General features: G+C 37.4%; 1 protein-coding gene across 1 annotated transcript in view; it reads right to left on the bottom strand.

Annotated features, from left to right (window-relative positions):
• LOC124271206 (ankyrin repeat domain-containing protein 50-like) overlaps positions 1–12,808 on the bottom strand; it is a 33,039-nt gene extending 20,231 nt beyond the window's left edge. Inside the window, exons 1-3 of the mRNA XM_046706288.1 lie at positions 12,668–12,808; positions 12,202–12,302; positions 3,886–4,147 (exon numbers count right to left, since the gene is read on the bottom strand). Of these exons, the coding sequence (XP_046562244.1) occupies positions 3,886–4,147; positions 12,202–12,302; positions 12,668–12,808 (504 nt within the window). The remainder of the gene's footprint in view (positions 1–3,885; positions 4,148–12,201; positions 12,303–12,667) is intronic.
• Between the last annotated feature and the right edge of the window lie 5,698 nt (positions 12,809–18,506).

The raw sequence follows: 18,506 nt of genomic DNA, 5'->3' as shown, positions 1-18,506 counted from the left end.
CTGAACTCGACAAGTACCCTAAGATGAAACAAGAAATCCGGTCCAAGTCTCGTAAGTCTGCTATCAGCGAAGACGAGAAAAAAAAGTACATAGAACAGGTGGTACGAAAGGCCCAACAAGCCTTTATTACAAACACCAAAGAGATCATAGGTGATTCACATTGAACTGTTTCATCGAGGTCAACACGTCATAGCGACACTATTGTGCCACGTGTGGCAGGGAAGTTAACTGGAGGTTCAAAAGTAGTAGATATACTGGGGCGAGATCTAAGGGCCTGACAAAAGCTTTATTTGTGAAATAAAGCTTTACAGAGGCTTTTGTTGGACTTGATCTCGGACTGTCATTATATCTACTACTCAAGATAAAGAGGGTGAGAATATAACAAATTGTTAATATTTGGATTGTTCATTTCCTGTAATGCTGTTAATATTGCTTTTGATTCAGTCGCGGAAATAGATTGGTTATCTGGTAGTCTGGTAGATATAACCCTGGATAAGATGCTGGTGACGCTGGATAAGGTGTCACCATCATTGGATCTATCTGTAAATGTAGTGTTGCAAGTAGCATTTTTATTTCCGAATATATTCGTGTTGATAAATGAATTATTTTAGCAGCGGAAATGTGTGATTGTATCCATATTCCAAAGTGTGGAGTAGCGAATGCTCTTTATTTTTTTTTTAAAGGCACAGACATAGGCTGTATTGGGTTAAAGGGAACGTAATGTAGAAATATGCTATAGGGATAACTATATTCGACGTGGTTAGAGGGAAGGTTCGTCTGCCTCCACATGTAAATGTGTTGATTTGTTTCCCACTTCCTAAAATTTAGTTCTGTTAAATCCATGTCTGACTTCACTAACTGTCATGGTGGTGAGAACAAAAGTTGGGTAGGGGCTATATTATCCAATCGCCTACGCAGAGCTCCATGCGGCCAGCCAGCATAGTATCTCTGCCACAGGCCACAAAAATGTGACGATTCGTCACATCTTGAAATGTCCATTTAATATAATGTACAGATTTCTTTCACTCTTTTATTTTTGACGAGTTTACACATCTAACCAAACATCTTTAATAGAATGGTTTAGTTTCACTGAGAAAATATCCAAAAACATCTAACAATATTTCGATTGAAGCGATCCGTTGTTTACATAGGGTTGTAATGGCTCCACGTGCTGTCATCGGGCCGATTGGAGAGCAAACGATGCAGCCAGTTTGATATCTTAATATGTACTGTCATAGACCTAACTGTCGCAGTTGTGGAAGAATATATATGTAACAATGTAAAACATTATGAAGAGAGCGCCGAAAAGCTTTCGTGAGTCCAGTCTCTTCTTATTACGAATATGCGCGTTTGATTACAAACAAGAGAAAAGTCCGGTCACGTGATATGCAAATTAGCCTGTTGCAATGATGTTATGTTAAGTCATCGCTGTGCCGGAGTGTGTATATTATCCTGATTTATTTTAGCAGCGGAAATGTGTGATTGTATTCGTATTCCAAGGTGTTGAGTAACGAATGCTCTCATTTTTTCTTCTTTAAACGCACAGACATAGGGTGTATTGGGTTAAAGGGAACGTAATGTAGAAATATGTTGTGAGGATAACTATATTCGACGTGGTTAAAGGGAAGGTTGGTTAGCCTACACATGTAAACTGAAAGTTTGGAAGGCAAAAGCCTCAGACCTTGATGGTGAATAGAATTATGTTGTTGTTTTTTTAAATTGTGTTTACAATCTCCGCCATAAATGATGGAGCCGTAAACAAGATTAGTGTTATAGAGTTGGGGAGGGTTTTTCTGATCACCTCACGAATTGATGCAAACGGCCCCGTAAACCAAAATCATGTAAATCTTTTAAAATACCATGTTTCCAGACCCTATATTGGTTACATCTACGTGGGTTGTCAGTCCAGATTTGATGAGGTCATCATGCGACGATAATCGATGTCGTATTGGCTATACCATATATATTCATAAATACATGTTAAAAGGTGAGGATCTTCCCTTCTGTATCCCTTGTAATGCTAGAATCACGGTCAAGCATCTCCTGCTTGAATGTATTGATTTTTCCATCACAAGGAATAAATATTTCAATTTCAAAACAGTGAAGGATCTTTTTAATGCTAATTATCATTTAATTACTTTTTAAAGAAATTGAACAAATTGATAAATTTTGTTGATATGTTTTGTAAATAGATATATATTTTATTATGGGTAGCTTAAAATTAGCAACAGTTACTTGGGTTGTTGGTGGCTCTACGACTTTATACTTACTAGATTTTTTAAACGTGTTATTTGTGATATTTTAAATTATGACTATATTTGGCTACAATCGCCAGCGGCTGAAGAATTGAGTAACTCCAACTAGGATCCATGCAGGTAGCAAAAGCACTGTCAGTTCCTATAAACCTTAGTATGGTGATCTACCTTCAGTTGTTGGCGAACTTTAACCTGTGCTAATATTGTATTGTCTTCGTAAACTAAAAAGTATTACATTTACATGCTAGTTTTAAACACCATCTGTGATACTCTAGTTATTTTAGAAACCTTCGATGACAGGTTATTTATTATATTTGTTGTGCATGGAAAACCCTTCTCGTCACTATATGGATGAAATATTGCCGGGTGACGTTTAGTTTCATCACACTCACACATCATGTTTTAAATCGAAAAAGACACACACTGCATGTTATTTATTAATTTTGGCATTTTTGACAAGAGATTCCAAACGCACTAAATGATCAATTTTTTCACGGAAACCACATTGTATGTCAATATGTAGATTATTGGTTTCCTAGTACCAAATTAATCGATTTATGACTATGCTTTTCATGGGTTTGCAAACGCCACTAGTTCTAGTTCTTCGATGATTTGAAGGTTTAGTATGGTCACGTCCAAGTTTAGAAATTGGAACAATTATAGCGTCACGTCATGAAGAAGGAAATTCCCCTGATGTCCAAATACCATACAAAATATTTGAAGGGTCTCCAAACATGACTCTGGTAAGTGCTTCAATAGCTGCAGTGTCACCTCGAGAAAGTCTATGTCTCCAGAAAGTTTGTGTTTGCCACAATAAACCAGAATAGTTTCATCGTTGGCACAAACTAGTTTGCAAATATATCATAATTCAAGAACATTTGATGTTAAGACGTTATGTGAAAGGATATTATGTTGGGAACACAGAACATCATATCTCAGATAGCATGACTGATCTGTGAGTTCACAAGCTTGAAAGAGACATATTAAGATGAGAATCGTGTACTCCTCTGCTTGATACACTTACCTTCCATACAGACCTTTTTACATCCTTTATCCACACATTGGGAAGTCTCATTGCAGACCTCAGATCCACAGGATGCAGTAGGGACCTTTAGAGAGAAATAATATATCTCTCTACTATCAATATAATGTCAAGAGTTCGATATATGTTAATACAGAACTTTTGTTGAAGATAACTTCAGGTCTACAATAGGCCTTTACTCTACAAAAAAACGTCAGGTTTACCAATGACTCTATCTATGTATGTGTCGATGCATAACTTTTGTTGTCAATTATATCATGGGGTTTATTTAATTTTTGGTCAGTATCGAATTGTTTACCTCAAGCATACCATGCGCCTTACCTCAATACATGTAAGTATAGACCATTCTACATCCGGCATAGCATGGGCCTTATCTAAATATATGTCGACATACAACATTTACATTACATATCCCAAAGGAATTAATGACAACATATTTCAATATTCATTTTCTTTACGAAAGGTGAAGCGACAGACGACACACTGTACACAGATAAAAAAACATCTACACACGCTTGCACTTACATTACACACATCAACACACGCGCACACACATACACGCATATATATGACATAAACATCACTTACACTGGAATGAGTCTCTGGATGGATACTGGATCTGCTCGTCTTCTCAGTCTTCTTGGATTCCTCACTTGATCGACGACAGGATGCAAATATGTAGGAATCTTCAATACATTCAGCCTGGCACAACTTCATGTTAACATTTCTAAAAAAGACAGATCTGCTCTTCATCTTCTCTGTCAACTGAAGTCCACATTCCTTTGTGCTGCGCGTGGAAAGCACAACTGTGAAGTACACAGCTGATGTTAAAGCAGCCTGCAGACCGTTACTTGAACACAGCAGCAACATCATGAAGTGTGCACAGTAGACTACAGACTCCACACACTGAGTTGAGGACTACTGGAGACAGCTGCACAACTGGTAGGTGCTTAGCTCATAACAGAATGAATATTGATATGAATCAGTTTTTCTGGGCTCACGGGAGATTTCCCACGTAACTGTTGAGTGGGCAGCAATCAATAAAGTAAGATCAGCAATACTACGAGGCTAACTGATCAGCTTAAAGGTTTATGACAACGAACAGACCAGTCACATACTAATCCGTTTCACAATAGACCAGCCACATACCCCATCACCATCCCAATAGGCCAACCACATACCCCATCACCAACACAATAGACCAGCAACATACCCCATCACCAACACAACAGGCCAGCCACATACCCCATCACCAACACAACAGGACAGCCACATAACCCATCACCAACACAACAGACCAGCACCAACACAACAGGACAGCCACATGCATCATCACCAAACACAACAGACCAGCCTCATACCCCATCACCAACACAACAGGACAGCCACATACCCCATTACCAACACAATAGACCAGCCACATGCATCATTACTAAACACAACAGACCAGCCTCATACTCCATCACCAACACAACAGACCAGCCACATACCACATCGCCAACACAACAGGACAGCCACATACCCCATCGCCAACACAACAGACCAGCCACACACCCCATCACTAACACAACAGACCAGCCACATGCCCCATCACCAACACAACAGACCTGGAATGTGTCACTAACCAGTGGTCTCATCATCATCATCGTCATCATCATCAAGAGCTACATCACTTGTATCAAATGCAGTAGGGGAAGGGGGGAGCCTGCTTGATTATGTTGCATGTTTGTAGTATCTGTAAAACCAAATTAGGTTATGCTGTCGTTTCCGTACATATTATCAATTTTATATGGCAATTAATAACACAAGTATGAAACTTGTATTGGGGTGCTTAATTAAGTTCTATGTGTATATTGTCTGTATAAGAAAATGAGATTATGCTCTGGTTGCGTAGACATCATCTATATTACACGGCAAGGAATAATAAAGTATTGAACTCAGCGACGTGTAACAACAATTCTGTGGGACCTGAATAATTCAGACAGCTTATTTACATCTAATATGCAGATTTGGTTAGTCCTGAGTGAATGTAGCTGATTGAATGTCACACAATTCCTTAATGTTGGCATATTGACATTCATGTATGAGTGAGTTTCTGAATGAGTGGGTTAAAATTTAATATCATCTCGGCAATAATTCAGCCATTTAGTGACGAGAAAGGTTTTGCATACACAATAATTACAACTTGTTAAATAATTAGCCATCGAAGGACTGTAAAATAACTGGACTATCACAGATGTTGTCTAAAACTAGCATGGAAATCTAAAACTTTTTTATTTACGAAGACAATACATTATGAAAATTGGTCGCCAACAACTGATCACCATGCTAGGGACCATGGGGACTTACAGTGGTTTTGATACCTGCATGGACCCTAACTGGATTTACACTATCCCTTCAGCTGCTGGCGATAGTAGGAAAACTGAGCCATAATTAAAATTAAGAAGTATTAAAAGCTTGGTAGACCTAAATTGGCTTTGAATGTTTGGCAACGTATGTACCCTTTCAGGGAGACACGAAATTACTTTGACCCCCTTTGAGGATACAGCCACTAACAATCGCAGTTGCTAATTTATACTACCAGTTATAAAATACCATTCATACTGCTTGACCGTGATTCCTTCATCACAAGGGATGCAAAATAATAAGTATTCGTGTGTACACTGCGTGTGGTCAATGCGACATCGTCGCATAATCACCTCCTCAAATCTGGACTGACAACCCATGTAGGAGTAACCAATATAGGGTTTTATTTGATGTAACCTACTTGGATGTCTCACTTCTTCTGCATCAGATCACGGATGTATGATGTAATCAGAGCTTTGTAATCAGAGTATGGAATAACTAACAATGGGATACACCGCCCAAATTTTCTCGCTAGGTGGCGCGAGTGTACTAGAGGTTATAGCGGGAAACCGAAAGTCAGCTTGATGTGTCCACAAAGAATCTATGGAAACCAGGGACAAGCGATGTCGTCTGTCGGGCCCACTTTACCGATGGCGATTACGTGGATACATTATTAGTTACGTAAAACACGGTGTTTTTGTTTGTTAGGGATGACACACTATTTGATTATGCATGATTTTTTAACTACAGTCTTGTATTTTACCAAAAACAAAGTTGAGAAATATGCTTTTCTTCGAATATTTTTATGTAAACATGTTAGTTCAGCTGAGAATAATTATGAAAGAGTTACAGAAATAGATTATAAAGGAATGATATTTGAATGTGATATCTTGAACATTATTGTCATCTGTAGATTATGATTCAAAAATAGGTGTATATCTCTATCTGAACGTAATTACTGTATATTAAAGTAGCATTTTTATAGAAGCATGTTTCACCAGTGTTTTCATTGATTTCAAATTAAGAAAAATGGTATCAAGATTCTGTTCTCAATTTTAAAACAAATTACACACAAAGCATACACAGACTCTTAGACAATGAATATTGATTTATTCCATGTTCTCAAATTAATTTCATTATGATTATTGCATGGTTGTTTGTTTAATGTTTGTTCGTGTTGCTTTGTGTTTTAAGGACCAATAACAACCATGACAAGCCTGAAGCTTCCGACTGAAGAATCCCCCAAGGAAACCTCGGAAACTAAGTTTTGTATGGTTTTATATTATTAGTAAACTCTAGAAGTAATGTTCAGATAAATTTGTGTTTCATCTACATAAAATCACAAATTACATCAATTTTACTTTAGTATCAATGCCTTTTAAGTACAATTTATAGCTTCCTACTGATTCTGTAGAGTTTAAAATCAATGCCATTTGTGTGTTTAAATCAGATAAAATTGTTACCTTTCATGTTTTGGTATCTTATGTTAAAATCAGGTAAAAGAAGTCGTCTCCGGACAGGTGCGGTTCCTTCGATCTTCCCCATACATCGTGCATGTCAACGTTACCATCTCGACCAAAGAGAGCACATCAACTCAAGGAAGAAGAAGCTGACCAAGCTATATTGGATGTATCCGAAGAGGTGGTAATTGGTAGCAGAGAGGATATTGATATGATCAGCACAGCTAACTTGGATGAGCCTGTAGAAATATGCCAAAGTAACTCTCAGTCTGCTCAGTGCACTTCGTTAGGATCTTATATCAATAATCCCAAAGCTGTATTGTACTACTCTGGTTTCCGTGATTATGATCACTTTATGTTTTTCTTTCACTCGCTTGGTCCAGCAGTTTTGAACTGAATTATCAGTGTGAAATGTTGCATCCAAAAGACAAGTTATTTCTTACATTAATGCACTGTCATTGGATCCAAAACAATATCTTCTCGACTACCAAATAACAGCTCTATTTTCACAACAGAAGCAAACGCCATCTTAATAGCTCTTAAATATATTAATAAACATCGTAAATATAAACAATATATCATCTTTTCAGATTCTCTTTCGTGTCTTCAGGCTATTAAAAATCTTTCTTGCAAACATCCACTTTTATTAGAAATTATTGAATTGTACAATGAACTTGCTACTGGCCAATGCGACATCGTCTTTTGTTGGTTACCCAGCCTCGTTGGCATTTCTGGGAATACAATGGCCGATCTTGCTGCTAAGGCAGCACTCAACAAATCTGTGACACCACTTCTAATTCCATACTCTGATTACAAAGCTTGCATTAGAACATACATCCGCGATCTAATGCAGAAGAAGTCAGGACACCCAAGTAGGTATTAATAAATTACATGGAATAAAACCCTACATTGGTTACACCTACGTGGGTTGTCAGTCCAGATTTGAAGAGGTCATTATGCGGCGATGTCGCATTGGCCATACTAGATATACCCATGAATATTTGCTTAAAGGCGAAGATCCTCCGTTTTGCATCCCTTGTGATGAAAGAATCACAGTCAAGCATGTCTTGCTTGACTGCATTGAATACTCCATCACAAGGGATATCTATTTCAAATCCAAATCTCTGAAGGATCTTTTTAATAATGTCAGTTCTCATTTAATTATTGCATTTTTAAAAAAAATAGATTTGTTGAGTGATTTGTAAATAGATATATATTTTATTATTGGTAGTTTAGATTAGCAACTGAGATTGTTAGTGGCTGTATCCTCAAAGGGGGTTGAAGTATTGTAAAATTATTGTCCTCCTGAGAGGGTACGTAAGTCCCAAAAATTTAGTCAATCTAAGTGTACCTGCTTCTTAATCGTAGAATAAGTGTGTTTTTTAATTTATGGCTCGATTTCTCTTCTGTCGCCAATGGCTGAAGGGATGGTGTAAATCCAACTAGGGTCCATGCAGGTAGCAAAGTAATGTAAGTCCCCATGGTTCCTAGTATGGTGATCTACCTTCAGTTGTTGGCGATATATAGCCCGTTTTTATATTGTATTGTCTACGTAAATAAAATAGTTTTACATGTTCATGCTAGTTTTAGACTCCATCTGTGATGCTCTAGTTATTTTACAGTCCTTCGCTGACTGATTCTTTAGCAACTTGAATTTATTATTTATATAAAACATTTCTCGTCACGATATGGCTGCAATATTGCCGATGTGACGTTAAATACTAACTCACTCACTCACTCTTACATTAATGAAATTAAGACAGGCCAAAGACGATGTTGAATTAAGCTTCATGTTTGGCATATCATCATCCACTGTTTCTCAGATCGTGATAACATGGATCAATTTCTTATATTTCCAACTGAAAGAACTACAGATATGGCCAACAAGAGCAACAGTTGATGATCACATGCCAACAGACTTCAGTAAGAAATTCACAAACACTAGAGTCATTTTGGGTGCAACAGAGATTCCTATCAAAAAGCCACCGCATGTAGATGCTGAGAGCATGACATGGTCCAGCTTCAAACATCAGAACACATTAAAAACCATGATTGGCTGCACACCCAGAGGGGCAGTTTCATTTATTAGTGAATCATATGGGGGTTCAGAAAGTGACAGGCAGATAGTGGAGCAGTCTCCTTTGCTTAACCCATCACATGGTATGTTTGAGAAACAGGATAGCATTATGGGCGACAGGGGCATTATGGTTCAACATTTATTTGCAGCCCAAGATATTCAAGTGAACACTCCAACTTTATTAAAAGGCAAATAACAATTAGAACCAGAGGATGTTGTGAAGGACAGAAGAATTGCTTCAAATAGGGTCCATGTTGAACGAATGATTGGTCTAAGTAAGACTTTCAAAATTTTGAAGAAACATCTTCCACCCAGTAAAGTGGTACTTGGAGCACGGATTGTTTATGTTTGTTTTGCTATTTAAAATTTTAGAAACTGCATTGTTAGTGAATTTGCATGAATCTCTTCTTCACAACATCTTACAGAATTTCATGAATTGATAAAATGTGATGTTCAGCATATATTGACCTGACATGTGTAGACTCAATGCAGATGTTATTTGTCATTGAATCTCCCAACTCCTTTACTGTAATTTTGTTCTATGTAAATCACCACTGTGATATGATTCCCACTCTGTTGAAAATTACTTCATTATTACACCAACTTTGTTTCAAAAGTAAACTTAATGATTTCAGTAACCATTTGATATCATCCATCTGCAAACAAAACAGTTTTTCCATAGTGAATATGGGTGCACATGATTCTATACTATGACTATATATACAGGTTTCTGGATAAGTAATGCATTGGTATACTTCACTATTTGAACAGCATTATAACCAGGAAAGTCATATCTTTCGGCTATAACCTTCCCAAACATCAATTAATCAGATATCAGAAAGCAGTGAGTTTTCAACAATCATCTTGACTTATGTCAGTCAGGTATAAAGGCATTCTTAGTGAGAATTCCATAGGAATAGCTATTGAGAAGCTGCACCAATGATATAAAGACTTGCTTCCCTTTGTACACACACTAAGTATTAGATCTTCATAAATATTCAACTGTACACTGTCAAAGTAAATTAAGTATAACAATTTATACGTATGTTATTGTCAATGACACAATTTTCATATCGATAATCATTACAATATTACAGATTATCGATCTATTCAGTCAACTCTAGTTTATTCATGGCAACAAGGTTACATGCTAATAGCTTGACACACTGATAACAGCGGTAAGGTATGCATGTTCCCCTCCAAATAAAACTACATGATGTGTGTATATGGCAATATTTTGTATTGAATGTGACATGCCAGACAAAATACTTTTTGGTTGACATGAAAACCTCTCTGGAATAATATGTTTTCTTAAGTAAAGATAGAGTTACACACAAGTGTAAGGCTACTTACAGTGTGTGTAGAGATATTGTTAGACATCTGATATATGCCTTTATACATCTCTATTAATGTAATAACCTGCTCTTATTGACATAGAAAGACTTGATCTTTTTTCAATGTAACAGATGTTAGATGCTGTTCTGACATAAAAGGTTGTTGAACTGAGAATGGGTATATGTTGTTTATAGACAGTGGCAGTCTGTTACATACCCAAGCACAATTCATCTGGGGTAGGCGACTGAACCACAATTATGTATTCATCAGCATAGAGATGACCTTTTCATTACATTTGTATTATCCATAACACCTACTACTTGCCAGATCCCTCTAGCATTGTCATAATGTTAGTGTGATTGAATGAGTTTCTTTTACACCGCTTTTAGCAATATTACAACAATATCAAAGCTCCGCTTTGGTCCCCGGCTGGTTTTCAGAGTTTTTCTCAAAACTTCATTCTCATCCCTGCATATAGTAAACAGTACAGGACTGGCATCAACACTTACTCATATGCAGATTCTAGATATTTCTTTCAGCTCTAAAGATCTAGTAAGTGATATTCCAAGGTAAGTATTACCTGTTTATATGCTTCATCCTATGTCGATTCTTAAGAAGCTGATTTGGCATAAGAAGTCTAATGACTCAAAGAAAGTACAATATTGTCATCAAAAAAGGTCAGCAAATATTTATAATACATCTTGATATATCATTTTCAGAATCTGAATTATTTTCAAGCTGTTCATTTCGGAAAGAAATGGATAATGGACTTAATAATGTTAATCCACAAGTTTGATAGATACCAAAGTGTAATTCAACGTACCAATCAGGTTATTACCATTGGAGCACACACAAGCTCGTGACTGACCCAAACTGACTAATAGTACTAAGAGTTGTTGGTGATCTATAGCCCATTTTTATATTGTGTTGTCCCCTGTGGTTAAAATGTTTTAGACTCTATTACTAGTTTTATCTGTATATGTGATATTCTAGTTGTTTTACTGCCCTTCGTTGGCAGGTTTTTTATAATATACATATTTTTCACTTCAATATCAAATGTTCTCGTCACGATATGGCTGAAATATTGCCGATGTGACGTTAAATATTAACTCACTCACTCACTAATAGTACTAAGTGGCCATCTTATGATTTACAATGTAGAAGCAATGTATGGTCTTAGATATTTCATATAGAACAGTTCAAGTTTTTTGAACCAATGAGTATTGATACAAATCCTTATCAATACTGATCATTTCTACAAATATGTCACAGAATGTGTTAACAACAAAATAACAAAATTGACGCTTTGCTATGTACATTTGTCCCTGAACCTGACAGTAGTAGTGACTAGTTTGATTCAAACAAATTTGATTGTTGACATTATAATGAAGGTATGGACATTTTTTACCAGGTTTGATGTAATCATTCCTTTCTGTATATGGGCATTTCACCTCCAGGAGGCTGTCCTCATCAATAATGACATCTGGTGTAGCGCCCAGAAAGGGTTCCGAAGAAGAAACAAACAGACCTGCTTTTTTGGTTTTGATGTTGTACACTGACTCAAATGTAGAAATGGCTTTTTTTCTCATATTGCTTTCCATGAATGACAGGCTTACATGATAATATTTTTGTTGACACAACTTCTCTTTATTTCTTCTGTTGGTCAATTTGGTCACTCCACCAAACCTTGAGGCTGTGATGCGCCACTTTCTTTCCCTGTGCCACACTGGGCTCTTACTCTGGTCCCGTGTTGCTGCCTCAACATCTCTTGCAGATTCTTCAGTAAACTGGAAAACACGAATATAGAGACATTAAAGAGCTGTTTAAAACTATGATGCTTGAAATATTTGCCTTTATTAAATATCGGTTTTCTGAGAAGTAGAGTAAATCAAAATTCGTTTTTTACAACGATGGAATCAATCTACTTAATCATGTTCATTAGCATGATTATTCCCTTCCAATGTATTTTACAATTGACTCATTAATACACAACATGAAACTATGAGATGTTGTATATGGTTTGCCTTACAAACTTTGGTTTCAAGTGTGTACTGCAGAGATAACAAATATGAATGACTCTCCTCATGTTCAATATACATATAGGTAAATATCTACTTATTATTATCAAACCAGAATTTGAAGTATTGTGTACCTTTAGTGCACTGTCAACCATGTACTCCTTAAGTGGCTTTTTCAGATAGTCATGATCATCAGCCGCTGTCTGTAAAATCAGCCTTTGGGTGCAGATATTTGAAGGCATTATCATGCGATGCTGAGGCACAGCAACCACCATCTTGCGTACACGGGCATTATATCCACTCATCTGGCTGTATTTCTGTGGTCTAGGATCTTCCAGCATGTGGTGGGACCATTTTCCTTTTGATGGTATTGATTGAGCTGTTACTGGTGATCCTGAATGAAAAATGATCATAAATTGCAATCATGATTGTATTCAAACTTACTTGCTCAATACATGAAAATACACAATGCCATTTTAGAAAGTGGTCAAATGTAACATATGTTAAGTTATATTTGGGATTACACCCGTATGGGACACAACCCAAAAGTACTAGGAAATTTGCTCAGTACATTAAAATACAAACTTTTAAAATCTCAGAGCTGCTCTATCAGTTCCATATCCAGCACAAGTGTTTCCTAAAATATTGTTTCTTTTCATATCAATTCATACATCAGCTAACAGAGACATTGGTGTGACATTTCCTTTGGCTCTAGTGTTTAACACAGACATACCTTTGTAAGGTTTTTGGATTTGTGGAACAACTGCAAGTTTTCTTTTGCGCTCTTCCCAACTTGCACACTGCCAGTAGAGATGAAATGCTCTAACATTAAGAGCACTGCCGCAATGTGTTTGCAGGTGGAATGCGGACCCTTCCCTGCTGGACCCTCACAGTGAGAATTGACTGGCTCCCCGGTCTTTTCCACCTTTAGTCTGTAGTTGTATGTGACCTAGGACAGAGTGAGTGAACATAATTTCACACTTCTCTTAGCTATAACATAATAAGGGACACCAGAATTTGACTTCACCCATTGTGCACAACAAGAGAGAACCAGGCCTTCAGCATAACTAACTAACACCTTAATCCTTAGCTACCCAGCCAACCATAGGTTTGTGGGCACGCATTATATTTTATATTTAAACAAATTAAATTCAATGTCGTCTTTCAATTTATCATTTCTTGTAATTTTAAAAGGTTTAAGAATTTGTTTTGAATTTCTGAATTTATATTATACCTTGTTTTTCATTGATGCACTGACAATGCCGCTGAAGTAGACATCAGTAGATGACATGTGAACACTGCATGCCAGCACCCTGTCCTCTTCAAACATCAGTGTACCTTTATGTATGGCCTTGACATCTTGTGTGGATTGCAGGTCTCCTGCCAGGCGGAAGATGGAGTAGCCTTCTATCGTTTCTTTAGAAATTGGAGGCAGTCATTCCACGATGGGAAGGTGTCAGCTGTAAATATCCTGACACTGGCCATATTGTGTCTACTGGACATGAAATGGAGACACACGGCCCGACAAAATCATCGTTTCGGTCATATGATTCAAGTCTGAAATGAAATATTTCAATACATGGAATTTGTGCAACTAATATTTGAGAATTTGCATTAGCGCCTAATATCATATGTGAAAATAATTCACATTACCATAATCAGTTTGACTACAAGATATGTCATGATATTTATCCAATGAAACATATGAATGAAGTATATGCTGTCATAATGTGTTATATTCTTTACACTTTGACATTCCATGATTTCCTATAATTATGACAACGACAAAAATTAAGTTAATTTAATCTGTAGAACATGACACTGAATGTCACATATAAGTAATACATGTATTATAAATATCTGGTATGCATTATCTTCCTGTAGGCTAAATTATCTTATTAACTTATTTTCAACCAAACCGATTGTTCCTATGATATGAGAAAACGAAATGCACTATAACTCGACTGTTTCGTTCGTTAAAGGAATAATTTTAAAAGACAAGTGCCAAACGCCCAAACACATCAGGTGGTCGAAAACCGGACAGGAATCGCAGTTCGACGAAAAGATTCCAGACGAGGAAAAAGCAAATCAAATTTATCAAATATTTTTTTCTACTGAACATAGCTTATTTCTGCTGTGGAAGACGGCATCTACCGGTATGAACACGGACTTTTATCCCCCCATCCCGCGAAATTGCAGAAATGGTGTCATTGGCGTTTCGGAAAAAGTAAAATTGCTGATAAGCGAAAATATAAAGTAAAGTCGGGAGCCATCGAGAGTGCTTTGGTTATTGGTACCTAATATATCACAGGAGGTCATGGCTTCATAGACTACAACAACTGATTTAGTCACTGACAGTAGTTAGTACACAACACCGTGACAGAAACAGTGCGGTTTTGTCAGGTTGGAAAAAAGGGCTGGTGGCGAGCAGAAACTGCAGTGACTATAGAAGATTATGAATGAAAGTCTTCTTGATAAATAAAAAAATAGGTTACATTCCTCTCGATCAGTGCAAGTTTCCTTCCTGCTGTCGAAGCTTTTCTTTGGCGAAGCTCATATTTCAACTTTGGTACAGACCTGAGACTTTACTGGCTTGCCATGTTTAGAGTAAATTTGGTAGCGGCTCTATTTGAAATTCGCGGGAATAATTCGCGGCGCATTCGACTTGCGGAACCATCACAGGGCATAACCTCTAGTACACGCACGCCCCTGGCGAGATTAGTACGGCGGTACGCCCATTGCAGTTGCCAATTTATACTACCATGTTTAAAATATCATTTTGGCACCCGTGAAGAGCCACCTCCTCGTGGTGGATGCTGGGTAACGTTAAGCTCTTCAACCCCGTTGTGGACCGGGGTATATTTGGTCCAACAACCCGTTTGCCGTGGGTTTGCGCCCTGTCGGTGGAGGGCGGGGAGTCTGGTGGTTGAGGGCACTGTGTGCCTGGAACCGTGTTCCTTTGCCCAACACACCACTTCGCCCCTTACTTCCAGCTAGACGGGTGGTAGAACTGGCCCGGTTCTATCAATCGGCTGGTCACGCCATGCCCTGTGCATAGAAAGTATTTTGCACATTTGAATTATTGGGTATTGGTAATTTTGATTGTCTAGTATACAAATTATTGTTAAATTTATTGCCTAGAGTCCTATGCCAGAAGGCGGTGGCTCATGGGCCAATCTGGTGATTATGACCACTAAATTCTGTATGTCTCAAGTTTTTGTTTAGAGCCGAACCAGCCTGACATTATATTTGGTAGACAGTTATAGCTATTTATGTCGTATTTACTGGAGTATATCACCCTTGTATCCCTGGTGTTTGCATGCTGGATATCCGATGCTATTAGACATTGTCCGTGTTGACACTCTGTGGTGGGTGGGGAGCAGGGGTGCTGATTCACATTCCTTTCATCATGTCACAACAACAAGCTGGTTCATCTCGCCATGAAAGAAACGGCGTATTGACGACATAGATCAATCAAGTGACCAAACAAATATAAGTGTTGATTCTTACATGCAATAAAACAAACCATCAGGTTACACCTACTTGGAGTTGTCAGTCCAGATTTGAAGATGTCATCATACGACGATGTCGTATTGGTCACCTAAGATATACTCATGCATACCTTTTGAAAGGTGAGGATCCTCCGTTTTGTATCCTTGTGGTGAGAGAACCACAGTCAAGCAGGACATGCTTGACTGTGTTAATATCCATCACAAGGGATAACTATTTCAAATCACGAACTATGAAGGATCTTTTTAATAATGTCAGTTCTTATTTAATTCTTTAATTTTTTAAAAGAATTAAATTTGTTAAAATGATTTTTGAGTTAAAATTTAACGTCACCTCGGCAATGTTTCAGCCATATTGTGACGAAAATGTTGGGCATACACAATAAATACAAGTAGGTAAATAACCAGACATCGACGGACTGTAAAATAACTAGAGCATCACAGATATGGATATAAAATTAGCATGGAAAAGCTAAAACATTTTAATTTGAACCGGTGGTGATAACTGGATGAAGATAAGTGGCCGGATCATCACTGAAAAAATATATTATACATAAATAAATTCCTCAAAGTTTTACAATTATTTTCGTATGTTCACTTCCCAAGTGTCCGTTCAGGTCACCCATGATAACACATAGCTTTGGAAGCTAATCATAGAGATCTTGAAGATCCAATTGTCGAATATTAAACGGAGGAGGACGATGCAAGCTGCACAGAGTCAATGCAATGTTAAGAGTTAAACGAACAGCAACAGTCTGAAGATGGGATAGGCCTATGTATGCCATCCTGACTCACCCAAATTGAAGCGACACCTCTTGTTCTATCTCCTGGAGGAGAGAAAGGTGTGGTACTGTACTGTCATAAATCCCACAGTTATCAGTATTTTTAGACATGTCTCTTGGAGATATGATGCTGACAGGAAATCTTGAATTAGCGACTGAATTTCGTTGATGTCCTCTGCAGTTCCACTGAACTATATTTGAGCGAGTGAGTGAGTTACAATTTGAAGTCACATCGGAAGTATACGAGCAATAACAAATGTGACCTCTACCAAAACTGACATTGAATCAATAATACATCTCTTTTGCGAATGTACAAAAAGTTAGCCATATCTGGAGAGAACTAGAAGATTGGATCGAGGAGAAAACAGGAATAAAACTAGATTTTACCAAACAACATATCCTATTTGGCTATCATGAAAAGCGAAATGATGTTGTAAAATCTCATCATATAAAGAACTAAATTCAACATTTATAAAGCAAACTTTCAGAAACGACCACCACATTTCAATATATCAAAGAGATATAACCAATGCATATCACATAGAGATATATATCTCATCCTTAACTTCTGATGACACCAAACTATGAAATACCATCAGCTACTAAATTATCAGACCCATTTTGATTAGATATTATGTGTATTGAACTATAGACTATCCATTTGCTGTAAAACATGTACCGGTGAAAAGAAATAACATCATAATTTTTTTTTTTCTTGAAACGTGGTATGTCTGTGGTTTAATTTATGGCTAAATTCGACTACAATCGCCAACGACTGAATATGATATAAATCCAGCTAGGGTCCATGCAGGTAGCAAAAGCACTACTGTAAGTCCCAATGGTCCCTAGTATGAGTGATCTGGTGTTTTATATTGTATTGTCCTCTTTAATTACAATGTCTTAGTTTTACATGCTAGTTTTATATTCATTATCTATGATTCTCTAATAGTTAACTGTCCACCGTCGACAGGTTTGAATCTTCAAAATGTTTTAACTTTGTATTGTGTATCATGTTTTTCGTCATGATATGGCATTAGCAATACATAGCCTGTTTTGTTTGTTTGCATTATATTGTCTTTGTAAATATAACAGTTTGAGATAAATTGCTAGTTGTAAACACCAACTGTGATACTCTTGTTGTATTACAGCCCCTTGGTGATTGGTTATTTAACTACTTGTATTCATTGTGTATTTCTCTTTGCTCCCTCCCTCCTCCTCCCTCCCTCCGTCTCTCCCTCCCTCCCTCCGTCTCTCCCTCTCTCCCTCTCTCCCCTCTCTCTCTCTTTTAACAGATTTTGAAATGTTTAACGTAAATGACATGACATTTTTTTCATCTAGGAGACAATATCAATTTCCAACATACAAGACAAACAAGATAAAGTCTATCTAGGTCGCTCCCTATGAAAATGGAACAGCGTGTCTGGAATTCTTGAGGAGTCAGTCTAGGATCCAAGGACTGTGGCACTGGCAACTTGTCCATGATCATTGGATCTGTCTGTAAAATGGATCTATGCCTGTTATACTTGGAACATAAATGGTTGTATTCCCTATTCAGCACATGTGAAACCCTAACTTTTGTTATCACAATATACCTAAAGATGCTAAATACTTTTATGCACACAGATTGAATCCGCCCTAGACGAATACATCGCTCCAAGCAAAAGGGCCGCCCTCGCATCGAC

Source organism: Haliotis rubra, unplaced genomic scaffold (genome assembly GCF_003918875.1).
Source record: "Haliotis rubra isolate DU_JTF1 unplaced genomic scaffold, ASM391887v1 Scf1588, whole genome shotgun sequence".
In the NCBI taxonomy this organism is placed as follows: Eukaryota; Metazoa; Mollusca; class Gastropoda; order Lepetellida; family Haliotidae; genus Haliotis; species Haliotis rubra.
Note: the sequence above shows the minus strand (reverse complement) of the source record. Positions and strands in the feature narration are given on the sequence as shown.